General features: G+C 41.9%; 1 protein-coding gene across 2 annotated transcripts in view; it reads left to right on the plus strand.

Annotated features, from left to right (window-relative positions):
- Positions 1-7,223: 7,223 nt before the first annotated feature.
- Itch (itchy E3 ubiquitin protein ligase) overlaps positions 7,224-27,559 on the plus strand; it is a 91,118-nt gene continuing 70,782 nt past the window's right edge. The window contains exons 1-3 of one of the 2 annotated variants that reach the window (XM_059261707.1): positions 7,224-7,306; positions 12,104-12,180; positions 21,752-21,842. In XM_059261707.1, the coding sequence (XP_059117690.1) occupies positions 21,773-21,842 (70 nt within the window). In that variant the 5' untranslated portion in view covers positions 7,224-7,306; positions 12,104-12,180; positions 21,752-21,772. The remainder of the gene's footprint in view (positions 7,307-12,103; positions 12,181-21,751; positions 21,843-27,559) is intronic. The other variant, XM_059261708.1, reaches the window with a different exon arrangement.

A 27,559-nucleotide genomic window follows, 5' to 3' on the forward strand; every position in this document is an offset into this window, starting at 1 on the left:
CTGTATAGCTTTGGAGCCTGTCCTGGAACTTGCTCTGTAGACCAAGCTGGCCTTGAACTCACAGAGATCCACCTGCAGGCATTTAAAAAAAAAAGATTTATTTTTATTTTTTGTGTGTTTGTGTTCATCTATATGCTAAATGTGTGCCGGGGTCCCTGGAGACCAGAAGAGGGCATCGGATCCTTTAGATTTGGAGTTGTGAGCTATTTGACAGGAGTGTTTGGAACTGAACGTGTGTCCTCTGGAAGAGCAGAAAGAGCTGCTTCTGACTGAACCATCTTCCTAGCCACCCCCACACCGAGGTATTTTTAATATAAAAAAGATTTTGTGTTTGTTATTTGTGTGTGTGTGTGTGTGATGTGTGAGTGTGGAGGTCAGGAGACAGCGATGTTCAGGGGTCAATTCTCTCCTTTCACTGTGTGTTCTGGTGTTGGACTGAGATCCCTGGTCTTTGGAGTTGTTATCTGCTGATCCATTTTACCAGTTTCAATATAGATTTTATTTGTTTGTTTGTTTATTTGTTTGTTTTGAGACAGGGTTTCTCTGTGTAGCCCCGACTGTCCTGAAACTCACTTTGTAGACCAGGCTGACCTTGAACTCACGGAGATCTGTCTGCCTCTGCCTTCTGAGTACTGGATTAAAGGGGTGTGCCACTACCTGGCTTCAATATAAGTTTTAAACAGGAGGGTTCTGAGGAAGAAGGTGCTCGTGAAAAAAATAAGATACTTGGGGAGAGCATGGGCTTGGGCTGCTCAAAGATGGAGCAGTTTTTATAATAGCTGTGTATACAGTATTTTGGAGGCTTTTGAAACTATTATCTTCAAAGTGTTGCTAAAGAACCTAATGAGATGACAGTGTGGTTCATGGGCCCATCTGACAGGGTTGCAATTGATAAGGAAAAAGTCTAGATCACAGGTTAGAAGATACTTATTTTAAACAAAGTGAATAGTCTTGTTTGTGGGTTTCCCAGAAAGTTACTGGGAGAGGAACAAGGCCCTTTCCAAGGTCATATACTTTCAGGCCTGGAGCCTGGTTCATCACTATTTTAACATAAAATATGTGTAAATGAAGGAACTATCTTTACATTTGCAACCTTCTTAGTAAACATTATTAATTGTGCTTTTAAATTCTCAGCTGTCCAACCTCATTCTGTGGAAGGTCTTCGTTTTCTTATGATGTCTCTCTGATTTTCCTTGTCTTTTATCCTGACTCAGCAGCAAAGATAGAACCTGTGAAACTCATTCTGCAGATGAGGAAACAGCCTCAAAGATAGGAAAGGATGTAGCCATAGCCTTAGGTATCCCCCTTCACACACTCCAGGGTCCCATGTAGCCGAGGCTCTTCTGGAGCTCAGTATGTAGCTAAGGATGACTTTAACTCTTGGTTCTGCTGACTATACCTCTCTGGTTCTGGGGTTATAGGTACATGCCACCATGCCCAGCAAAAGGCTGACTTTTAGTGTTTTATTTAGTGTGTATGTATGAGTTTGTTTGTGTGTAGGTGCTTGTGTATCAAGACGTGCCGTATGTAGAAGTCAGGACAACTTGTAGGAGTCTGTTCTCTCTTTCCTTTGTGTAGATGAGTCCAAGAGATTGAATTTAGGTAATTAGAAATTTGTAGGTGGAAGTTTCTGTCCTGTAAGTCGCTCCCAAGAAACTACACAGATGCTTAATATTAATTATAAATGCTTGGCCAATAGCTCAGGCTTGTTACAAACTAACTCTTACATTTCAATGAATCTATTTTTTTATCTGTGCTTTGGCACATGGCTTGGTACCCTTTTCTCAGTATTGCATGTCCATCTTGCTTCTCTCTGCATCTGCTCTCTACTCCTCTGACTCTGCCCTTCTACTCATCATTCTCAGTTTGACTTTCCCACCTAACTTTATCCTGCTCAGCTATTGGCCAGTCAACTTCTTTATTAAACCAATCACAGTGACATATATTCACACAGTGTAAAGGAATAGTCCACATTTCCCCCTTTTTGTCTAATTAAAAGGGAAGGTTTTAACTTTAACATAGTAAGATTACATACAACAAAAACAGTTATCAAGTAAGAATTAAAATTACAATATATAGTTTATTTGTATTTGGCAAAATTAGAGAAAATATTCTATTATCTATTTAATCTTTATGACTCTAAAGTTTTATACCTAATTTACCATCTCACTGGCCCCCTGTTCTTTTATTTTCACAGACAAGGTCTAATGTACCTTAGGTTGGCCTCAAACTCCCTATGTAGCAGCCAAGGCTGTCTCTGAAACAGTCCTCCGCAACGCTGGGATTACAGGCATCTACCGCTACACATGGTTTCTGTGATACTAAGGCAAGCGCTCTACCAACTGAGCTACCACCTCAGCTCCCCAGCCTTTGGTCTTAAGCAGCCTCTGGATCCAGATCACAGCTCTCCGAAGCCCTGCTGAGCATCTCTCTCCATTAACACAGCTTTTCAAGCCCTGCCTGTGGCAATTCAAAGTGGAGCAAATCCAGGGAAGGGAGGGCCAGCAGCATGACTAAGTGTTCTGTAGGGAAAGTCAGGAAGGGACAGGTGGCATGTGGGCCGGTGGGGTGTCTTCCTCAACTCCTTTCCATTTGAAATGGGCTTCCTTCTCTCTCTCTTCTTCTCTCCCCTCTTTCTCTTCCTTTTACTCTTCCTCCTCTCCCTCTTCCCTCTTCTCCACCTTCTGTTCTTTGAGACATGCTCCTCCAGCTGTTCTCAAAGTCACTATGTAGTCAAAGGTGATCTTAAGCTCTTGATCCTCCTGCCTCCACCTTCAAAGGGCAGGTATTACAGGCATGTAGCCCTGTACGCATCTGGGCACCGCCTTCCCTTGCCTATAGCCAGCTCCTTCAGACTCTGAGGCTTTGCTGTAGCGAGGGCTTTCTTTCCTGGCTGACCTGGTGTCCTAGACAGAAGAAAAATGAAAGTGGTTTGAGGTTTTATTAACCACTGTTTCTACATTTTAATGTTTTCAGTCAGGCCAAGACTGGGGTAGTTCTGAGTCAAGGAAACTGAGAGCCAGAACCACACAGCGTGAAAGAATGAGGAAATGGCCTGGCTGTGATTTGCTGCCTTGACCAACACAGCTTCTTGGAGAACCACCAAGTACCTATTTTAGATCTGCCTGAATCTTCACGACATCCCGGGAGGTGAACTTGTAACTATCCTGACAAGAATGAAGACATCAAAAGAGATACTTGTACCCATCAGCTATCAAACTATTGGGACAAGGGACAAGAATCTTCCCAGGAGTCTCATTCTGGTGAAGGGAAAGGCCTTGGAGCCAGGCAGAGGAGAACTTGTCTCCCCAAAAGATGTCACAAAGTTCTGACAACTTAACTTTTTTTTTTTTTTTTTTTTTTTTTTGGTTTTTTCGAGATAGGGTTTCTGGTGAAGGGAAAGCCCTTGGAGCCAGGCAGAGGAGAACTTGTCTCCCCAAAAGATGTCACAAAGTTCTGACAACTTAACTTTTTTTTGTTTTGTTTTGTTTTGTTTTTGTTTTGTTTTTTTCGAGACAGGGTTTCTCTGTGTAGCGTTGTGCCTTTCCTGGAACTCACTTGGTAGTTCAGGCTGGCCTCGAACTCATAGACATCCACCTGGCTCTGCCTCCCGAGTGCTGGGATTAAAGGTGTGCGCCACCACCGCCTGGCCTGACAACTTAACTTTTAAGAGAGACTGGAGCCCAGACAATGGCCCCACTTTAACCGTGACTGCTTAGCTATGCATACCCCTTGCCCTCTGTTTAAACTGAAGCCTCATGTCAGGACCCTGAAGTTGGACTCAAGGAGTTCACCGGACCTCTTTGTTGCTCTTCTCAACGTGTTCATAGTGCACCAAATCTCTTTTTTCTGCTCTTCAATATTACTTTGTCTCTTCAGTTGCCTTTTTGGGGATAGATGGGCCAGCCTAGCTTGTCAGGGCTGCCAGGCCCTGGCTCTGACCATCGCATCTCTGTTACAGGATCTACTATTTTCATATGGTGATTTGGTTGTGGAGGCTCAGATGACTGAGACTTTGAAAGCAAAGCAGCATCGGCTGCTCACTCGAGTATCTCCATTGGCTCAGTCACTTTTTGTTCCCCTCCCTTTGCTGGGTATTCTAAATTCTCATTCTAATTCCCAATTTTTATTTCGATGATTAAGATGATAATTGTTAAGTGATCTTACTTTAGATTTACAGAACCTTGACCTTCATATAACATCAGAATGTGTACTGCCACTCCATAGTCTTTGATTCTGGGCATCAGATAACACAAAACATGTAAGTTGCTATGATGTCTAACTTGTAGAAAGTAGTGCGTTTGTTCTAGGAGGCTTGCCCATTGCCACCTCCCCCTTCTTCCCCCTTTTATAAAAGTCCTTCATTGGGCTGGAAGATAGCTTTGTAGGTAGAGTGTTTACTGCACAAGTATGAGCTTACGATTCCCAGCACCCATGTAAAAAACTAGCCTTGGTGACACATACCTGTAATCCCAGCACTGGGGAGGCAGAGACAGGAGGATCCTGGGCTTTGCTGGCCAGATAGGCTAGCTGAATCAGGGAGCTCTTGGTTTAGTAAGCGACCCTGTCTCAGAAAATAGTGATTGAGGAAGACACTTGGCATAAACATCTGCCCTCTGTGCCCACCTACCTCACACAGACACAGACACAGACACAGACACACACACACACACACACACACATCACACTACAAACTTTGTGCCCCCGAGTTTCCTGAGATGGGGCTCTGAGGCAACAGGCCCTATCTCCTCAGGGTGCCAGTCTCTGAATAAAACTGATTTACTTTTCTCTCAGTCTTCCCCCTAAGAGGAGGGCTGGCATTTAGTGGCAAGCAGTTGGACATGGGTTCAGTAACAACAAGTTATTGGTAGAAGGGCTGGATTTTTACATTTCTCTGAAGTCTGCATTGTTAATTCTTGCCAGTTCCTGCTCATCGACCCGAGCTAGTTTGCCCTGTTGGCACTGGCAGGAAGCTTAAGGCAGCACAGTCTGTTGGTCATAAAATATGACTTCTGGGGGTCAGCATCACCTGGAAATGTGCTAGAAATGCACATTCTTGGTCTCATCCTGGAACTTTCTAAGAACTTCTAAGGGTTGGGTGCAGCTCAGGGACACAGCACACATCTAGCGTGTCCAAATCCTACATCAAATTCCCCAAACAATATTTTTAAAAAAGACATTCTTGGTGGAGGTTTGGAGCATAGCGTTTGACTTCCAACACCTTAGTTTTACCTACTGTTATAGAATTTTTAAATTGTGGGGCTGGCCATGTCATCTCCAAATCGGATTCCTTAAGTTCCATCCTTGCTTGATACCTGGGTCGCTCCGTGGGAGGAGAAAGCCAGCTCTTGAAAGCTGTCCTCTGATCTCCACACTAACAATAATAAATAAAATAGAACTTAAAAAAAAAACACACACACAGACAAGTTGAGTGTGGTAATACATGCTTGTAAGCCCAGTACTGAGAAGGTTAAGGGTGAAGAATCCTGAGTTTGAGGCCAGCTTGAGCTACATAGTGAAAATTTGTCCCCAAAACAAAGAAAAATTTTAGATAGACTACCTGGAAGTAGATGACTTGGTTTCTTTCTTGGTGATCTTGGGCCAATTAGCAATTTCCTTCATACTCGGTTTTCTTCTCTGTATAAAGTTATAAAACACTTAATATCTGATAGTATGCCTCATGACAAGAATCATCAGGGATGCTAGTTTAAAAAAATCCAGATTCCCCTAGAGCACACCACCCTCTCAATACTGGGGATAGAATCTTGGTCCTTACCAATGCTAGGCAAGTGCCCTACCAGTGAGCTACATCTCCACCCTTACAGCATAATTCCTAACCGGGCAAACATTAGTTGGAAGTACAGAAGAACTTTTATATGCTTAATCAAAACAAAACACCCCAAAAATCCAGGGTTTCACCGTGTAATTCCAGGTGGCCTAGAACTCTCTGTCTCTATCTGGTTAACCTCGAACTCCCAGAGATCCAGCTGTCTCTGTCTTCTCACCAGACCTGAAGCTTGTGGTCTTCGCTGGCTGACTAGGGAGCTCCTATCTCTGCCCCCAGTACTGGCAGGCCTACGTCAGCTTTTTCGTGGAGGCTGGGGATTCAAGTCCCTGTGCTTACATGGCAAATGCTCTTACCCACTGAGCCATCTTCCCAGCCCAGAATCTTGATTTTTTTTAATAAACTCTCCATGCACATAATGCAGAATATGGTCATGTCAAAGGTACTTTAAAAAGTGCAAGTGACTTCCTAGATGGTTTCCTTACAAGGAAACAGGCTAAACAATAGTGGCAAAGAGGGATATTATGGAGTGCTTTAGTAGTGCCTCTGACTGTTTGCACAGCCTATTAATTCTCACAAACACTTCTGAGGGAGGTTGAGGACAGGCTTAGATGCACTTGCCTTTGGAGCCTGTCCTGGATCTCGCTCTGTAGACCAGGCCGGCCTCAAACTCACAGAGATCCGCCTGCCTCTGCCTCCCAAGTGCTGGCATTAAAGGCGTGGGCCACCACTGCCCGGCTTGCCTGGGTTTCCTATCTTACATGCAGCTTAATTGAAGCATCTGAAAAAGGTAACATGGCATTTTTTCTCATAGTTTTGTGGTAAGGATTAAGAAGTATGCTTTTCATTTTTTTAGAACTCCTGCCACGCTGGCACTGTCAAGCTGTCACCCTTCTAAGAACGCCCTGTCAAAAGGTGGAGAAAGGAGAATTTGAACCCAACTAGTGTCTAACTCCAGAAGGATTGAACTGGCATAGCGATTCCCAAATTGTGATTCCTGCTGTCAGTAGTATCACTAGAGAACTTGTTAAAAATGCAAATTATAAAACACTCCCCACCCCATCCCAGATCTACCGAGTCAGAAACTGGCGGTGGGGGCTCAGCAGTCTGTTTTCAAAAGCTGTTCAAGAGATTCTAAGGCACACTAGAGTTTGGTAACAGTCTTTAGAGGTTCTGGCGGGGGTTGGGGGGTTGGGAGTGGAGAGGAGAAGTGTTAAAAAAAAATAAGGAAAGAAGGAAGGAAGAAAAGAAAGACGTAAGGAAATCAGTAAGAAAAGAAGGAAGAAAAGAAAAAAGCCTTAGCGATGTAGCGAGCAAGGCTGGGACCACTTCACCTGGAGGTGAGGAAAATGATAGAGCAGGCTAGCACGCAAGGCCTGCTGGGGCCTGTAGTCCCGACTGCGCCTTAGGGGACGCGCCTGCGCACTGTATGCGATCTCGCTCTAGTCGCTGTAGTCGGGGCTCGGGACCGGCTGCCATCTTAGTGGAGGGACTGAGGAGTCGTCGCCGCCCCGAGTCCCGGTAAACACCCGCGGGCCGACTGGGGGGCAGTTCTGTGGTTAGGAGGGAGCTTGGATAAAAAGGGATGGGGAATGCGAGCTGTAAGGAGTGCGGCGCGCGAGCGGGGACCCAGAGCCGAAGCTGCTCTTCCCGCAGCCGGTGTCCGTGGGGGGCGCCCGGAGCTCCGGCTGGTGGCCCGAGCCGGGCGGCGGGTGGGTCAGCAGGACGGGCCGAGCTGCTAGTGCCTGGCCTGGGCTCCCCGAGCCGGTGGCGCCATCGAACCCCAAGTTGGGAGAGAGCCGAGCCGCGGCGGACGTGGGCAGGGTCCAGCCCCGCGCCCCGCTGTCGCGCCGGGGGGCTCCTCTCCCGCGGCCCGGCCTACGCGCGGGGCCTGGTGGCAGCGGCCCGCCCGCGCGACGTGGCCCTTTGAGGGGCGGCGGCCGGGCCCACCTGCCACCTGGCAAGCTCTCTCTCTCTCGAGACTTTTCCAAGCTCCCACTCGCGGAGGACCTTCTCCCTTGGCTGCCTCCCCTTCTAGTCTTTCACTCCCCTCCTCCCTCCATTGTCCCCACTCCTGGTGGTCCCGGCCCAGGCCGGCGCCGCGGACTTTTGCAGACGTGGAGCTGTCACTGTCCTTCCTTCCGAGAGCGTACTTTTCTGTAGCAAAGAAAAAAGTAGAGGTGAGCGTATTGGAAGGGTCGAAGCCGGATCCGCACATGACTTTAAAGTAGAAGGGCTCGAGTTTTGAGACATAGTTTCAGGCTGCAACTTCAAAAGAGAAAAAAACATGTAAGGGTCAGCGCACCCGAAGTAGTCATTGGGCCTAAAGTTAGAGATGTGTCCAGGTGAACTTGCAAAAGTACCCGAAACTCAACGATGCTTCAATCATTTGTTTTCTTGATTGTGTTTAGAATCCTAATCTTGCTGAATTTTCTGCTTCTCTTTAACAGCTGTAGTGAACTTGTTCTGAAGGGAGGGGTGGGGAGAAAAGAGTGAGGATTTTGTTTTTCCTTTCAAAGTTACAGAACACAACCTAGCCACCCATCGTTATGCTCTTAAGTGCGTTGCTTCTCTTGCATCCGTGAGATCTTATGAAAGCAGGTAAAGGCCGTGTATGTTAGTTAGTTAGCAACTGGCTTGGTTCTCATCTGAAATAAAGTTTTTTTGGTTTTTTTTTTTTGGCGGGGGTGGGAGGGTGGGGGGAGGCAACTTTAATGAGATTTAGCCTTCTGTGTCATAGGTTTACTTTCAGGCTTAATTTTCCAGGTTTTAGAAAAGATGAAATTCTCTTTTGAACAGTGATTGTACTGTGTGTATGTGAGTTCATGAATTCAGACTTTAGAATAGATGTCAACAAGGATATAATATGAAACCAAAAGCAAGTATTCTAGAGTAAATAATTCTTTTAAAAATATTTAAAATAATAAATACATTCATTTAAAAAATAGCTTTACATTCATTAAGAAACAGGCTGACCCATGGTCCCAAAATTTGTCCATTAGCCTAATTACAGAGCTTTTAGTTTGTTTTTGTTTTGAGACATGATCTTGTTATATAGCTCTGGAACACACTGTGTAAACTTAGGCTGGCATCAGACTTCATCCTGTCTCCCTGTCTCTGCCTCCTGAGTGTTGGGATTACAGGTACCTGTCACCACGATGGACTCAGGAGAAATTTTGAGATTTGTTTATTTGTGTGTTCGTGTCCTGTCATGACTTGGAGGTCAGAAGGTAACCCTCAAGAGTGTTTCCTCTTTCCACCCTATGGGTTCTGGGGATCAAACTCAGGTCAGGCCTGCATAACAAGCGCCTTTACTCATGAGCTCTTCTGCTGGACCTGGAGAGATTTGGCTTTTTTTGAGACAAGGTTTCTCTTTGTAGCCATGGCTGTCCTGGAACTCACTCTGTAGCCAGGCTGGCCTTGAACTTGCAGAGACTGCCTTTGCCTCCTGAGTGCTGAGATTAAAGGCGCATGCCACCGCTGCCCAGCTCAGGAGAGATTTTTAAAAGCAGAGCATGCAGCTCAGTTTGTAGAGTGCTTGTTTACCATATACAACACCCAGAATTTAAGTCTCAGTAGCATTGGGAGGTGAGGCCAGCCTGGACTACTTGGGACCATTTTGGAAAAAAAGGGAGATGCTCTCAGGTTTCATTTTTGAGATTGATTTGTAGGTCAGGATTGGCTTCTACCAGTTTATTTGAAAATATGCCTCAGGTAGGTGGGATGGGCTTAGGAACTGCTGAGGCAGACAATAGTATGGCTATACCAAGAACAGCTCAAAAAGCTTTGAGATAGAAGAGGAAGTGGAAGAGACCAGTGTGGGAATTATTGAAGGAAGTGGCAAGACATGTCTATGAGGGCCAGGCTTGGTGGTGTAAGAACTCAAGGTCAGCTTGGTCAACATAGTGAGTTCCAGGCCAGCCACAGTTACATAGTGAGACCCTGTCTCAAAAAAAGAGATTTGCCTATGCATCTGAAGTTCTGTCTAAAGCATCGGTCCTCAACCTCTTTGACAAACCTCTGTCTAAAAATGTTTGCATTATGATTCATAGCAGTGGCAAAACTACAGTTATGAAGTGACAAGGAAGTAATTTTCTGGTTGGGGGTCTTCACAACATGAGGAGCTGTGTTAAAGGGTTGCACCATCGGGAAGGTTGAGAACCACTGCTCTGGAGGATAAGTAGGAGTGTGGCAGAGGTGAGCAAAAGGAAGATACCTTAATGTCTCAAGGCTGTATGTCAGGTAGGTCTGATGTGGGAGAAAGGAGTTCAGTGAGCAGGAAGCAGAGTGGAGGAGCACTGTGGGGCTCAAGGCCAGAAAGGTAAAAGGGGCCAATTCTAGAAAACTTGTAGGTTCAATGCTAGTAGTTTTGAGTTTTATGTTAGAGATAAAGGTTTTTGGGAAAGGAAGTGATGTAAGTTGGTGTGTGTTTGAAAAAGATGGCTCTGGTGATACAAGTGAAAGGGTGAAAGGGACAGTTGCAGAAGTCTCCCTTGTAAGTGACAGAGGCTGCTGGCCTTGGCGGTGGGACTGACCTAGGGGTTGGAGGTCTCATTTTGCTAATACCATGTAATACTATGCAATACTATCAAAAAATGCCATGTTTTTTGATAGGATTGTGATAGGATTGTTTCAGGGCTGGTCTGGGTAAAGGGTTCCTTTTTTCTTAGAATATGGTTATTAGCATCTTTGAGTAATTAGAGGCCCATCAGATGCACTTGGAAGAGAGCTTGAGTTCTGGACTGTGTAACTATCAGCACATCGATCCATGTTTGCTTAATGTGTTTTCCTTCTAGTCACAGAAATGGGTACTTGAGCTTCATAGTTGGAAGAGATTGTCTGCTTTATAATGGCAAATGTGTTGTAGGTTGTAGGCCAACAGGGCATGGAAATAGCTTCTGGAAGTACTTGTTCGGGAGGATCCAGGCCAGTCTATGCTTCCATGTGAGAGCCTCACCCCTCCCCAACCAAAACAGTGGATTCTGGTTGTGTTAGTTCTCTAGGGAAGTATGTTATGATTGGTGACTGATATCTCTAGTGAACAGTTATTGAGTGAGTAGTCTGTATGTCTGTGTGCATGCACACAGATGCATGTGCAACATACATGCTGTTACACTGGCCCAGTCTCTTAGTTTTCTGTTTTTGTTTTTGAAGACAGGGTCTCAGTATGTAGACCAGGTTGGTCTTGAACTCACAGAGATCCATCTGTCTGGTGTCCATAGCTAGTTCCAGGTGAGTCAGATATACACAGTGAGACCTTGTCTCGAAAAGAGAAGAAGAAAAAAAAGATAAATGAAGAAGAAAAAAGATAAATATTTTATGTAAAACTCATTAAGAGTCAGAGCTAGAGCTGGAACCAAATGTTACAACTCTGGTAATCCATTTTACCAAAGTAAGTGTATGCCACTAACAGCATCTGTTGTCAGATGAGAAAAAAAAAATACTTCTGGCCTATGCCTATTTATTGTTTAGATAAGAGGTTAATGAAGAATTATAGCCTAGAAATGAGTTTAGTTTACTGGGTTTGACTCAGGAAATTGGGTTAGTACTAACAGGAAACTGCCAGTCTCTGGAGGCTCCCTTTCCTTTCTTGTGCCTTACCTCTCTTAGTTTGAGGATTGGTTCCATTATAGGAACTAAGGTAAAGTATTTAAGTTTGTTGTTTCTTTCTGTATTTATCGTGCTTAGCCAAATTGGGTTCATAATAAGCATTCAGGAAAGACATGATAATTTTTGTGCTGTAAATGATGCTGATTTTGAGCAGTATAGATGAGTAAAGGGATTCATCCAATGGAATCATGGCCTTCCATGGTTGAGAGGTTTGTCCTCCTCTGAAAATATTAAGTTGCAGCTGCTCTTATGAGTAGCAGCACTAATGAGAAGCTGTCCTGGGCCTTGCCCCTACCTCCAGTCTGGTAGTGACCATTGTTGGAAAGCTGCTGCCAGCTGAGCTCTTTTGCCGCTTTTTGAACTAATGATACTCAGATATGCAGTGCTTCCCTCGGCCTGTGTTCCTGTCCCTAGAACATCTGACTTGTAGGAATCGACTTTACAATGACCCTTATGGAGAGAATATGTGTATGTACGGCCATCCTTATTTGCAAATGTCCATCGTATCCAAGTGGATATTATCCCATACTGTTCATGAGTCATTGCCCCAGAAGTTCCATTCTATAGAAAAAAATCTTTCTTGTGAATTTTTTCTTTTTTTGAAGGCTTTATGCCGGGGCAAATAAAGACTTTTTTTTGAGATTCTCAAGGTCATCATGGATCTGTTTAACCAGAGTCCTTTGTTAATGGACCCGTTTTCTCTTTCAGGTAACATGCATTTCACAGTGGCCTTCTTGAAACAACGCCTTAACCCAAAGAAGTGACTCAGCCAGTGAGAACTTCAGGTCTGGTGACATTCTTGTGAGAGACATTTGGGGGCAGTATGGAGCAGAGGGCAAGTCCTGGTCACATAACTGCTGTGGAGAGCTGTGTAGGAGAGAACGTTAATGGTTAACAGCGATTGGCTTTTCCCACTTGTGCTGTGTTATAAATATTTTATCTCCTTAAATGTGTCCAGACATACACATGTGATGACTAAGAAGTAGAGAAGTTGCTGGGTGGTGGTGGCACACACTTTTAATCCCAGCACTCAGGAGGCAGAGGCAGGCGGATCTCTGAGTTTGAGGCCAGCCTGGTCTACAGAGTGATTTCCAGGACAGCTAGGGATACATAGAGAAATCCTGTCTTTGATTGTTTGTTTTGTTTTTCAAGACAGGGTTTCTCTGTTTAATCCTGGCTGTCTTGGAACTTGCTCTGTCGACCAGGCTGGCTTCAAACTCACAGAGATCCATCTACATCTGCCTCCTGAGTGCTGGGATCAAAGGTGTGCTCTGCTGCTGCCGCAGCCGCCGCCGCCGCCGCCGCCGCCGCCACCACCACCACCACCACCACCACCACCACCACCACCACCCAGCGAAACCCTGTCTCTAGGACCAAAAAAAAAAAAAAAAAGGAATTAATAAGAAGGCAGCGTAGTATATGGTGTAGAAAATAGAAAAGATCTGGGCTCTGGTTTGATTTTGCATTGACAGTCTATGCAACTTTTGGTATTTTCTTAGTCCTACCAGCCTCAGGTTATCTATCTTCTATATAGATAGGTTAATTCTTTTCTACCTCCCTGGGATTATTATGAGGACCAAATAAAACAATACATATTAAATTTTCAGAATCGAAAATAAGGGGCTGGAGATGTAGTTCACTTGCTTGCCTAACATGCATGAAGCCCTAAATTCAATCCCTAATGCTAAATTAATTGGGTGTAGTGGCACAAGCCTGTGATCTCACTACCATCAGCAGTTCAAGGTCGTTTTTGGCTACATAGTGAATTTGAGGCCATCCTGGGATACATGAAACCCTGTCTGGAAAAAGAGGAAAGGAAGAAAATAAATTCAAAGCTTAAGACATCTGGTCCTATAAGATAGGATAAATTTGTACTGTTATTATAAGGAAAACATTACAAGATAGACTCACTTTAAGAAGCCAAGAAAGGGGCTGGAGAGATGGCTCAGAGGTTAAGAGCACTGGCTGTTCTTCCAGAGGTCCTGAGTTCAATTCCCAGCAACCATAGTGTCTCATAACCATCTATAATGAGATTTGGTGCCCTCTTTTGGTGCGCAGGCATATGTGCAGGCAGAACATTATAAATAATTCTTTTTTGTTGTTGTTGTTTGTTTTTTCGAGACAAGGTTTCTCTGTGTAGTTTTGGTGCCTGTCCTGGATCTCGCTCTGTAGACCAGGCTGGCCTTGAACTCACAGAGATCCGCCTGCCTCTGCCTCCTGAGCGCTGGAATTAAAGGCGTGCACCACCACCACTTGGCAGAACATTGTAAATAATTCTTAAAAGAAAAAAAAAAACTGGAAAAAAAAATGTCAAGAAAGAGTAGAGCTGAGGGTGGTGGCACAGGCCTTTAATTCCAGCACTCAGAATGCAGACGCACGTAGATCTCTGTGAGTTTGAAGCTAGCTTGGTTTACATAGCAAGCTCCAGGTTAGCCAGTGTAACATAGTGAGACCCTGTCTCCTTAAAAACAATAACAAAATCCAAAAAACACAGAGTAGAGAAAGATGGGTGGGGGGAATGAAAAAATATATGTAAAATGAAATAGTGAAGGTGAAAGTGAACTATTAGGTAAGGAAATTGAAGAGGGAATTTTGGGATATATGCCCAATGGAATTATAGCAATTGTTTCTGAGAAGTACCTGTACTGCTGTAGGTTTGTTGCAGTATTATTTACAGTAACCAAGATAATAGAAACATAGACGACATGTCTGTTGATAGGTAAATAGGTAAATATAAACTATATATATTTTATACACACACACACATAATGTGATGTATATGTGTAGTGGGAAATACTAGTTGGCCCTAAAATAGAAGAAAATCTGCCCATTTGGGATAGCATAGATGAACCTGAAAGACATTATGTCAGGTAAATTAGCGATCTCACTTATATATAGAATAAAGTCACTCTTAGAAATGGAGAGAAGGGTGCTACCAAGAGTTAGGTATAGACAGTGGGGAGATGCTGGTCAAAGGATACAAACTTAAGAGTTAAAAGATGAATAAAGGGCTGGAGAGATGGCTCAGAGGTTAAGAGCACCGGCTGCTCTTCCAGAGGTCCTGAGTTCAATTCCCAGCACCCACATGGTGGCTCACAACCATCTGTAATAAGATCTGGCACCCTCTTCTGTGTACATAATAAATAAATAAATCTTTAAAAAAAAAAGATGAATAAAATTTTAAAACCTGTTGGACCAAGTGGCTAATAACAGTAATCCCAGCTCTTATAAGACTGAAGTAGGGAGCTCGTGAATTTGAGGTTAGCCTGGGCTACCTGGTGAGACTTTCTCTTCCCTTCAAAACCCAGTAATAATAAAGGACTTGAAATTCACTAAAAGAGTAAAATTTGAGCTGTGGAAATGGCTTGGTTGGTATAGTGTCTGCCTTACAAGCATGAGGACCTGAGTTCAGGTCACCAGAACCCACCTAAGAAGCCAGGCACTGTGGCATGTGCCTGTAACTCCTGCACTGGGGAGTATGGAGCAGAGACAGACAAATCTCTAAACTCATTCACTAGCCTGCCTAGAAGAGTCAGTGGGCCTCGGGATCAGTGAGAGAGACCCTGTCTCAAAAAATAAAGGTGTAAAACTGAGGAGCGAGCTGGGCAGTTGCTTATGGAGCTCAAGCCATGTAGCTGTGTTAAAGGTGCTCTTCTGAGTCCTTCCTTTTCCTCCATCACTTCCAAATCATGCTTCCCCTGCTACTTTAGGCTTTCTCACTCTTTCCTTTTTTGTTGTTTTGTTTTTTGAAGTTATAATTCCCTGCCTGCTTTTATCTGTGCTGCTGCTTGTCCACTACGTGCCTAACCTCCATTGCTGAACATGTTGGTTTAAATGGCATTCCCTTTTCTCTTCCTCTTTGTCATTTCCCTTCTGACAGCTGCTGAAATTTGCAGCTTGCCTGTTCTGGGGTTTTTCTTTTTAAATTCTAAAAAAATTGCCCTCAGGCTTAAAGATAGAAAGCAAGCAAGCTGACATCTGTCTACCTCTAGTCTCTATACTCATGTACACAAAGTAAATATATCATATACCACATACATGCATGAGTGAGCACATAGGCATACAAATACACACACACACACACATACACACACACACACACACAGCACTACCAGTGAAACGGGGCAGCAAATATAAGCACTTGTTGAACAGTCTGATGACCTGAGTTAGATTCCTAGAACTCATGCTGGAAGGGGAGAACTGATTCGCAGAAGTTGTCCTCTGACCACCATATGCACACTCACGCTCACACATATGCATACACAATGATAGTACTTTTATTTTATTTTTTAAAGAAAGGCTGGGCATTGTGGCACACTCTTTCTTTTAATCCCAGTACTTGGGAGGCAGAGGCTGGCAGATCTTTGTGAGTTCAAGGTCTACATAGTGGGTTCTAGGGCAGTCAAATCAAAGCTGTAGGATCCAGCGTGAAAGGCTATCCTTGTTTACATAGCAAGTTTGAGGTAGCCTGGACTACCTGAGACCTTGTCTAAACACACACACACACACACACACACACACACACACACACACACACACACCAAAAAAAAAAAAAAAAAAGAGAAGAACGAAAGAATGGAAAAGGAAAGCGAGCAGTTCCTGAGGATTAGTGCCTCCTATCTTGAGACTGTTAGTTGCCAATCATCATCATCACCATGTCTTGGCTTACTCAGTCATACTTTGTCTCCACTGTGAGCATTAATATTTATTATTCTCTCACCTGTGTGACCTTTTGATTTAGTTTGTGTTTGTGTTAACTAGTTGCCCTATACATGCTTAAGACAGAACAAGGCTTTGGTTGGCTTGTGTAAAGAAGTCTCATTTGCTGTAATTAAAGGCTTGTTTAACTATGCTCTTTATGACACTTATGGAGAGGAAGGAAATGATGTGATTTGTGAAAGATAATAGAAAGGAAATGGGTACAAGGGAGAGAAGTTCAATGAGATTGCAAAGTTGTTTCAGATTGTTAGAAGGCATGAAAATGAAGTATGTAGATTTTAAAAAGGGGGAAAAGAAGGCGCTATCTGCAGTAAAGAAGCAAATCAGCTTCCATTCCTTCCATGATGGCCTATCTTACCAGAAATAAAGAAGTTTCCTAGAAAAGAAATGTACTGGGAAATATTGTTTCTGTTTCCAAATATCTTCAAATGTTCCTCAGAGTAGCCATATCACCCCAGCTCACAAAACAGTTCTTTTTGGAAAGATACCTGGGAGACTTGTGTTATAGTTTTTGTATTCTGTAATCTTGGGCAGTTGATTTAAATCTCTCAGAGTCTTATACCCACCACCACCACCCCCCTCCCCCCCAAAAAAGGAAAAGAAAAGATGAGGCAACTAAAGCCGGCCTTAAACTCACTGTGTAGCCAAGGATGACCTTGAAGTTTGATCCTTCCAAGTGCTGGGATTCCAAGGGTGCCCCACTCTACCCCTGTCTACTGAACGTTTGCCTGTGACCTCTCAGATGGCTTCTTGTCTACTCTCTGATTGTACTTTGTTTCATGTGCTAAGTCACTACTTTTTTAGGGCCTTGTTGACATCATGATGTAGGACTGGTATCAGTAACATAAGCTTTTCTAATATTCACTGTTTTACAAATGAGAAGCCAGAGCCAGCTGTAATCCCAGCACTTGGAGGCAGAAGCAGGTGGATATCTCTAAGTTTAAGGCCAGCCTGGTCTGCCTGGTCTACATGGAGAGACCCTGTCTTAAAACAATAATAAAAAAAATGAGAGGCCATATTGTCTTAACTTTAAACTTTGGCACAAAGACTTGAAGGAAACAGAGCATAGAAATGTTAGTGGGTTTTGTTATTTTTTCAAAGAGGGTCTCATGTAACCTAAGCTGGCGTCTAAGTTGCTATGTAGCTGACGCTGGTCCTGTACTCATTAACCTACTGCCTTTACCTCCCAGTGCTGGGATTACAGATGTGGACCACAACATTGGCTTAAATTGATAACTGGAGAGATGACTCAGAGGTTAAGAGCACTGACTGCTCTTCCAGAGGTCCTGAGATCAATTCCCAGCAACTACATGGTGGCTCACAACCATCTGTAATGAGATCTGGCATCCTCTTCTGTATACATAATGAATAAATAAATCTTTAAAAAAATTGATAATATTTAGCAAGCATTTGTTGAGCTGCTTCTGTATTAGGTCCCAAGGGTTACTCAAATATAAAATTCCTCCTGCTTTTTTAAGTTTTTGGTTTTTTGTTCAGGAAAACAAAGCTACTTGCCAGCAGTCACACTTCAATATAATAAATATTATTAAAAGGTTGTGTGGTATTGAAATTTAAGATGTTTACCTCATATTTCCTCGTTTCTTTAAAATAACTGAATATATTCTAAGTGCCATTCTGCTAAGTACCAACTTGGGCTGTATTTAAAAAAAACATAGTGAGATGTGGGTCTGGGAGTATAGGTAGAGGACCACTGAGCATTCACAAAGCCTTTGGTTCGGCCCCAAGCATGGCAGTGATTCTAGTACTCAGGAGGATCAGAAATTCATGGTCATTTTCAGTTATATAGCAAGTTTGAAACCCCTGGGTCAAATGAGACCCTTCTCAAGAGAAGAAAGGAAGAGAGAAAAGCAAGAAGAAAAAGCAGTGTTTGCCAGAAAGACTTGCAATTCTCATATCTAGAAACGTAACCCTAATATTTAAATACTTTTCTATTCCAGAAAAGAGCTGCATTTTCATACCCTACCATTTATAGTAAGAACTGCATATTGAGCTTAGTCACAGGCTAGCAATGTTTTGCTTGCTTTCTGGTTTTGGTTTTTGTGTGTGTGTGTTTGTATATAGTGAATGTGTACATGTGTGTGTCTGTACGCAAAGGACAGAAGAGGACATCAGGTGTCCTATGACTGCACCTTATGCCCCTGACATAGAGTCCCTCGCAGTACTTAGAGCTAGCCTGGCTGTCAGCAAGCCCCAGCAGTGGTCTCCCCTGTGCCCCTCATAGCACTGGTGTTTGAGGCATGGTCATGCCTGGCTTTTATGTGGGTGCTTGGGTTTGAACTCAGTTTCTCATGTTTATGCACAGCAACTGTTTTATCCACTAAGCCATCCTTCAGCCCCACAATAAGGTTGTCTTCTGAGGAAGTAGGTATTATTTTATTGGGTTTCACATTTTATGAAAGAAAATTTTTCTTTTCCTTGAGACAGGATTTCTTTGTATAACAACCCCGGCTGTCTTGGAACTCTGTAGACCAGGCTGGCCTTGAACTCACAGAGATCCACCTGCCTCTGCCTCCCAAGTGCTGGGATTAAAGGCGTGTGCCACCATGCCCAGCTCATATTTTGTTTCTAATATTTATTACTAATGATAGAACAAGAGCTCATTCTTTCCATTGACTTTTATTATATTTATTTATTCATTCATTCATTCATTCATTCATTTATTGTGTGTATGGGCACCCGTGTTCTACTGTGCATATGAAGAAATCAGAAGGCAACATGTGAGAGTGTGTGTGTTCTCTCCTTCCAGCATGTGGATTTCAGGATCAAATTCAAGTTGTAAGGCTGGGCAAAAAGTACCTTAGCTTCTACCTCCCGAGTGCTGGGATTAAAGGCATGTGCCACTACTCCTGGCTCTCCATTGATTTCTGTAGTTGGTTTTTAACTTTTTTCTCTTTGAGATTAGAGTTTCATGTAGCTCAGGCTAGCTTCTAACTGGCTATATAGCTAAAGACGACCTTGAACTTCTGATTCTTCTCTTTCCACTTCTGGAGTCCTGGGATTACAGTCATGAATTACCATGCCCAGGTGTAGCTGGAAGTTTCTCTGGTACTGCCCAGCCCCCTGGGACCGCACAGCCGCTTATAAAATAATTACTCAAAGGCTTATATTAATTACAAACTGTATGGCCTATGGCTTCAGCTTCTGGCTAGCTAACTCATATTAAATTAACCTATTCCTATTAATCTATGTTTTACCACATGGCTGTGGCATTACCAGTCTGCTGGCATGTTGCTCCTTGGGCGGCAGGCTGGCATCCCCCTGACTCTGCCCTTCTCTTTCCTGTCTCCTTGGATTTCCCGCCTGCCTCTAAGCTGCCTTACCATAGGCCAGAGCAGCTTATTTATTAACCAATGGGAAAAACATGTATTCACAGTGTACAGAAAGACATCCCCCAGCACCCAGGTTTTATGCAGTACTGGGGACTGCACCCGGGGCTTCATGTATGCTATCTATGCACTTTGCCAGCTGAGTTCTACCCTTAGCCCTCAGTTCTTTTTTCTGTTCCATTGCTTTGTTTTCTTTTTTTGTGAGGAATATTGAACTATTATAGTAGTTTAAGAAGAGTCATATAAAATGAGTCATATGAAGGAAATAGTAATGAGAGTAAAAGGAAGAAATAAAATTCAAATTACAAGATTTTCTACCTACTCCTATTTGTCTTATTTTAAGATCCCAAGGAATTTTGTGTAACACAAATTGCTAAATGGTCTTATAATACGAAGCCCAGAGCTAGATATTGGGGTGAAAGTTGAAAGATCAGAGGGATAGAACAAGCCCCCTACAAGTTCTTACCACTAAGAAGTCCTCAGCCCAAGAGAGAGATACTTCCTGTGTACTCACGCCTATATACCTTTCTGTGCCCTGCCATCTTACTTCCTCTCTCTGCCCAGCTACATCACTTCCTCTTTCCACCCAGCTGTGTCACTTCCTGTCTGTCTGTACAGACCTCTATGGTTAACTAGTGCTGGGATTAAAGGCATGTGCCACCATTCCTGGCTCTGTTCCCAATGTGGCCTTGAACTCAGAGATCTGAATGAATCTCTGCCTCCCGAATGCTAGGATCAAAGACATGTGCTACCACTGCCTGACCTCTATGTTTAATATAGTGGCTGGCTTTTTCCTCTGATACCTAGGCAAGCTTTATTTGTTAGAGCATCAATAAAATATCACCACAATTTTGCTTCTTGATTGCTTCTGTATTTCCTGATTTTTCTTATATTTTATATATTTTTTTGTCATAGATCTGTGGTAAATATGCTTTTGGATATTGAAGACTAGGTAATAAACTACAGAATGATGGTGATGTTTCTTTGGGAATCAGATAGTAACATCATACAATGCAGAGTTGAAACTTTAAATATATGTATATGTATATATACATTATATATCATTCCTCTAATTTAGGTGACTGCTAATGATTTTATGAGATGTATTTTATTCAGAATGAAAGGTCTCTATCAGTAGACAGACTTAATTTGTAGGCAAGTTGGAAGCAAAATCTAAGGAAAATTGTCAAGAATGACTCTAGAGTTTTAAGCTTGAACATCTAGAAGAACATCTAGAATCACAACCTACTGGTGAGAATACTCAATAGAGGTCTGCAAAAAAAGATCAGGAATTGAGTTTGGAATATCTTCAGGATGGGATGTCTTAGATAACCAAGTGGAGTTTTTTTTTTTTTTTTTTTTTTTTTTTGTTTTGGTTTTTTGAGACAGGGTTTCTCTGTGTAGCTTTGCACCTTTTCCTGGAACTCTCTTGGTAGCCTAGGCTGGCCTCGAACTCACAGAGATCCGCCTGGCTCTGCCTCCCGAGTGCTGGGATTAAAGGCGTGCACCACCACCGCCCGGCCCAAGTGGAGTTTTTTAAGTTTTAGGAGTAACACGTGGGCCAGAGATTTAGTTGGGTCATGTTTTTATATAGATGTACTTTAAAGCTCTAAGACCTGATAGTGTCCTCAAGGGAATGAATGTAGAGAGAACCAGTAATTGAGCCAGCATAAGCCAGCGTTAGGAGCAGAAAGAAGAAAAAGGACACTTTAAAAAATTATTTTCTTTTTTTTTGGTTTATCAAGACAGGGTTTCTCTGTGTAGCTTTGCGCCTTTCCTGGAACTCACTCTGTAGCCCAGGCGGGCCTTGATCTCAGAGATCCGCCTGCCTCTGCCTCCCGAGTGCTGAGATTAAAGGCATGTGCCACCACCGCCCGGTTTTATTTTCTTTTATGTGAATGAGTGTTTTGCCTGCATGTGTGTCTGCGTACCTGGTGCCCGAGGAGGCACAGAGGGCATTGGATCTTCTGTCACTGGAAATACAGTTAGTTCTGATCCTCCATGTAGGTGCTGGAAACTGAACGGGGGTCCTCAGTAAGAGCAGAAGAAATAATCAGAAGACCATAAATCTGGAAGATAGGTCTTGGGAACTCAAGGGAAGAGTGTTGTTTATACTAGAGGAAGAAGCTTACATCTTACTAATAGAATAAATACCACAGTTGAAAATTATATTTAGCAGTGTGAAGACTGTTGATTATTATGAAGCCTTTAGTATGAAAGGCCACATTATAGCTGTTTACACATTTTTAAAGAGAAAATTTTGATGCTAATAGTATCTCATTGTTTTCAGGTCTGCTGTCTTATTGATGGTATGTCTGACAGTGGATCACAGCTTCATTCAGTGGGTAGCTTGACCATGAAATCACAACTTCAGATCACTGGTAAGTCTTAAAAAGGTACAGTACCTTATATCTCTGCCTCCTCTATTAAAAAATAATCTTGGTGACTGGAGAGATGGCTCAGTGGTTAAGAGCACTTGCTCCTTTTCTAGTAGACCCTGGTTCAGTTTCCAGTACCCATATCATACATGGAGGCTCCAGAGGACCCAATAAAATCTTCTGACCTTTGAGGACACCTGCACTCATATGTGGCATTCACTTACATACACATACATGCATCTAAATTAAAAAAAAAAAATCTGAAATTTTCTTTTTAAAAATCTTTTGAGAACAAAATCTTTTTTTTTTAAAGATTTTTTTTATTTATTATGTATACACACACCAGAAGAAGGTATCAGATCCCACTATAGATGGTTGTGAGCCACCATGTGGTTGCTGGAGATTGAACTCAAGACCTCTGGAAGAGCAGCCAGTGCTCTTAACCACTGAGTCTTCTCTCCAGCCCGAGAACAAAATCTTGGATGGGCTATTACATCTTTGGCACCAAATCAGTATTTGATGAATGAATACATGAACATGTTGAGATATATAAAAATTGAACTGAAGAGATGGCTCAGCCATTAAAGGCTAGGCTCACAACCAAAAATATAAGAGATATATAAAAATCATTTTTGCCTCAAAACATTTTATAGATTAATTCTCCTCCATTAAACTGGTATCTAGGCAATTACTCTTGGTTATTAATAATTTTATTAAATTATAAACAGAATTGAGCCATTATCACCACTATCAATTTTATTATTTATTTACCTTTTTAAAATTTTAATTTTGAGAATGTCATACATAAGTACTGCATTTACACCATTTCCATCCCTCCCCTGTAGATGGAGTTTTCTAGTCCCAGCAGCCACTTCCCCCTTCCCCCCAAAAAAAACCTACAAGAGTCTTATTATTAATTATAAATGCTTGGCCAATAGTTCAGGCTTGTTACTTGCTAACTCTTACATTTTAAATTAACCCATTTCTATTAATCCATGTGTTGCCAGGTGACTCGTGGCTTTACCTGTTTTCCAGCATGTCTTGCTCCCTCTGCATTTCCTGGCAACTCCTCTGACTCCACCCTTTTTCTTCCCACCATCTTTAGTTTGGTTGTTCTGTCTCTATTTCCTGCCTGGCTACTGGCCCGTCAGTTTTTTGTTGTTGTTGTTGTTTTTTTTTTTTTTTTAATTAAACCAGTCACAGCAACAAACCTTCCACAGTGTACAAAGGGATTATTCCATAGTATTTCCTCCTTTTTGTCTAATTAAAAAGGAAAGTTTTAACTTTAACGTAGTAAAACTATATATAACAAAAATAGTTATCCGGTAAGAATTACAGTTACAATATTCAGTCCATTTGTATTTGGCAAATTTAGATAAAATACTCTATTATTTATCTTATCTTTGTGAGCCTACATTCCCCCTCTAACTCCTGTGTTCTTCCCTACTCAAATGTATGACCTCTTCTTTAATTATATTGTTTTATACGCACACACACACACACACACACACACACACACACACACCCCACAAGACATACCCTACTGTATCCATTTAGTGTGTTGTTGTTGTTGCTGGTGGTGGTGTGTGTGTATTTAGGGCTGACTACTTGGAGCTGGATAACCTATCAGGGTGCTCATTCCTGGAGAAGACTGATTTTCCCTCTCTTAGTAGTCATAAGTTGTCTATGGCTCTTCATCTAGGGGGTGGGTCTTACAAGATTTTCCCTGAATCATGTTGGTGTTGGGTGATAGTGTCATTGTGCAGGTCTTGTTTAGGTGACAATATTGTTGAGATTTCATGGGTACAACTTCCCTGTCATATATAGAAGAAGACATTGTTTTGCAGCTGAAGTCTTTCTGTTCTCTCTTCTACAATGTTCCCTGAGTCTTAGGTGTAGGTTTGTATTGTAGATGTAGCAATTGGGGTTAGGCATCCTATGATTAATTATTCTCTGAATTTTGACCAGTTGGGGATTTTTGTGATCGTCTCTATCTGCTGCAAAAGGAAGCTACTTTGATGAAGGGTGAAAAATACACCTATCTATGGATATAAGTGACAGTAGTAGGTTTTCCTCTAGGGTCCATGACCTCACCAACCACAGGTAGTGGCTAGCTCTGTGGCAGCAGGCATGAATTCTCTCCAGTTGAGTGGACCTTACATTTAATTAAACGGCTGTTAGTTAGCCCTAAGATATAAGTGTCACTATTGTGGGTATCTTGCTGTGCCAGTCATTGTTTGGGTTCACATCTGGGTAGGACTATTGATTGCTTTTCTCTCCTAGCAGCTTGCTTAGCATCTTTGGATACTGTGAGAGCTAGTCCACAGGGAAGAGGCTTCCAGGTCAGTTCTAGCTTGATTCTTCCAAGTTCAAAGTGTGTGTGGTGTCTTTAGCAATAGGGTCTTGACTTCAAGTTCTGAGAGGCCAGTTAGAGCAATGGCAGCAGCATGTACTGTTTTGGGAGTACCTTGGACTCTCCTGACCAGCAATTGAAAGGGAGATTTTTCCATGTCTGGCTTGGGGCTTTTACTAGATGTCTATTGCTCTTAGGGGGAGCATTATCACCCCAAGTGACATAATTTCATTAAAAAATATGTATATGTGTGTGTGTATAACTTATGTATATTATATACATTTGAGCTATATGTAAATGCTTAGTTATGTATATTATATATGTATTTTATGTTGACATAAAATGTTTCCTTATGACTTTTTCAAATCTCTTGAGTGTTATTTATCCCTCCTCTCCTTCCCTCTTTTTTCTCTCATTTCCCCCTTCATAGCACCCATGTCCTCCTGTTCCCTTCTTTAGAGCTCTTCCTCCCACTCCACCCCCATGATCCCTTCTACTTTCTTGGTTTCTGCAGCTACACCAAGTTATCTACTCATATCTAAAGATTCAGAGCTAGGATCCACAAGTAAGAAACAACATGTAGCTGTCGCCTTTCCGGGTCTGGGTTACCTCACTCAGGATAATTGTTTCTAGTTCTATCCGTTTACTTGCAAATGTCATGATTTTACTTTTCTTTACAGTGAATAGAATTCTATTGTATAAATGTACAACATTTTCATTATCCATTAATCAGGTAAACATTTAGATTATCTCCATTTTCTTGCTATTGTGAATGGAGCAGCAATGAAAATGGCTTAGCAAGTATCTAAAAGTAGGATGTCGAATCCGTTGTGCAAATGCCAAGGAATAGTATAGCTGGGTCCTATGATATATCTACCTTTTAGCTTTTAGAAAAGTCTCTACACTGATTTTCATAGTGGTGCCACCAGTGGGCAGTTCCACCAGCAGTCAATGAAGATTCCTCCTTGCCCACATCTTCACCAGCATTTGTTATCAGTTTATTTGTTTTTCTTTTATCTTAGTCATTCTGATTGGGGTAAGATGAAATCTCAGAATATTTTTTGTTTTCATTTCCCGGATTGCTGATGATGCTGAACACTTTAAGGGTGTTTCTTAGCCATTTTTATTTCTTTTGAGAACTCTGTGTTCAGACCCATAGCTTTGAGTTCTTTGTTTATACTGGATATTAATCCTTTATCAGATCTATAGCTGGCAAAAATTCTCTCCCCCTTCATTCAATTGATTTTTCTTTTGCTGTAGAGAAGACTTTTCGTTTTAATGAGGTCTCATCTATCAGTTGTTGGCCTTAATTCAGGAGCAAATGGAGTCCTGTTCAGAAAGTCCTTTACTATGTCTTTATCTTGTATGGTACTGCCCCGTGTTTTCTTCCAGCAGTTTCAGTATTTTAGGTTTCTTGTTAAGGGCTTTGATTCTTTTTTTTTTCTTCCTTTTTCGAGACAAGGTTTCTCTGTGTAGCTCTTGCTGTCCTGAACTTGCTTTGTAGACCAGGCTGGCCTCAAACTCACAGAGATCCGTGTGCTTCTGCCTTCCAAGTGCTGGGATTAAAGGCCTGTGCCACCAACGCCAGGCTTGATCCAGTTTTTAGCATGGGTGCTTAGAGATATAAACTTCCCTCTTAGAACTCCTTTTAATTGGTCCCAGAAGTTTTGTTGTGTTTTTCATTTAATTCGAGGAAATTTTTATTTCTTCTGGATTTCTTCCTAAGCTGCTTCTTAGACTTATCTATCATTCAGTAATCTGTTTAATTTCCATGAGCTTATGTAATTACTAGAGATTCACTTGATGTTTATTTTAAGTTTTATTGCATTGTGGTCAGATAGTATCCACAGAGTCTTTTCAATTTTCCTGAATTTGTTAGTATTTGTTTTGTGTCCTAGTATATGGTCTATTTAAGAGAAGTGTCCATGGGCTTCTGAGATTTTGTGTTCTTTGGTATTAGGTCCATTTGATGTATCATGCTGTTTTTATTTATTTACTTTGTGCTTTGTTTTGTTAGACAATGTCTCCCAGCTCAATCTGGTGCCAAATATGATATGTAGCCAAGGATAACCTCGAACAGGGGACCTTCTGCTTCCCTCCTAAATGCTGGGATTGCAGACATGCCGCCACGCCTGCTTTAACAATTTTAGAATGATTTTTGTCTCTCCAGAAAGAATCCTTGTATCTATTAGCATCACAAACCGTTTACTCTGTGAATAGTAACCACAAATCTAGGTGATCACTTACCCACTTTGTGTGGATTTGGAGCTCTCTTATACAATTTGTATCTTCCTTAACTTAGCATGTTTTCAAGGTTCATTTACATTGTAGCATGTACCAGTACTTCATTTCTTTTTATTGCCAAATAGTATTCCATTATGTTAATGTACAATATTTATTTATGTATTTCTTAGTTGATGATGGATGTTTGCATTGTTTCTGCTCTTATTTATTTTTACATTTATTTAGTGTGTGTGTTTGTGTTCATTTGTACACACATATAAGTGTGCATGTGTATGGAAGCCAGTGGACAATGATTCTCTCCTTCCACCATGAGGTTCTCCAAGCCTTCTTGTTAGACTTGTACTTTTCATCTATTATGGATAATACTCTATGAATAATGATATGAACATTTGTATAGTTTTTGTGAGGATGTGTGCTTTCTGTTTATTTGGGTATGTATGTAGGAGTTGAATTGCTTGGTTATATGGTATCCATGTTTAGTGTTTTGAGGATTCCAGGTTATTTTTCAAAGCAGCTTCACTATTGTGTAATTTTATCAGCAATATAATAGGTTTCCAATTTCTCCATCTCTTCCTAGTGCTTGTAATCTGTCATTTTGATTGTACCCATCCTATGAGCTGTGGTTTTGTTTCCCGATGGCTAATGATGTTCAGCATGTTTTTGTGTACTTTTTGGCTAATTTTATATCTGTTTTGGGAAAATGGCTATTCAAATCTTTTGGTTCCTATTGTTAAGTAACATTTTTATCTTTGTTTATCCCTTTAGCCATACTATACATCATTTTAAGATGAATATTTTAATATGCCACCTCTTAGGTTATGTTTCTGCTCAGAAACCTACACTACTTCTTTCATTGAGGTGTAGTTTTTTTAGTCTTAGCTAAGATTTTCCATTGCAGCTCCATATGGTCTAGATGAGTTGCTAGATTCTTTAGGTATGGCAGGTACCTATAGCTCCATTACACAGTGACCCCCAGTCTCTTTCCCTTTAACATATATTGAATATAGAACAGTTTGCACCCTGTTGTATTACTTAGTTTCTGCTATTCCTGGTTTATATCATCTTCTAAATTGTAAATGTGTAGGCCACAAACCATATCCTTTTTAAAAATTATGTGTATGTA

This window comes from Peromyscus eremicus, chromosome 4 (genome assembly GCF_949786415.1).
Source record: "Peromyscus eremicus chromosome 4, PerEre_H2_v1, whole genome shotgun sequence".
Taxonomy (NCBI): Eukaryota; Metazoa; Chordata; class Mammalia; order Rodentia; family Cricetidae; genus Peromyscus; species Peromyscus eremicus.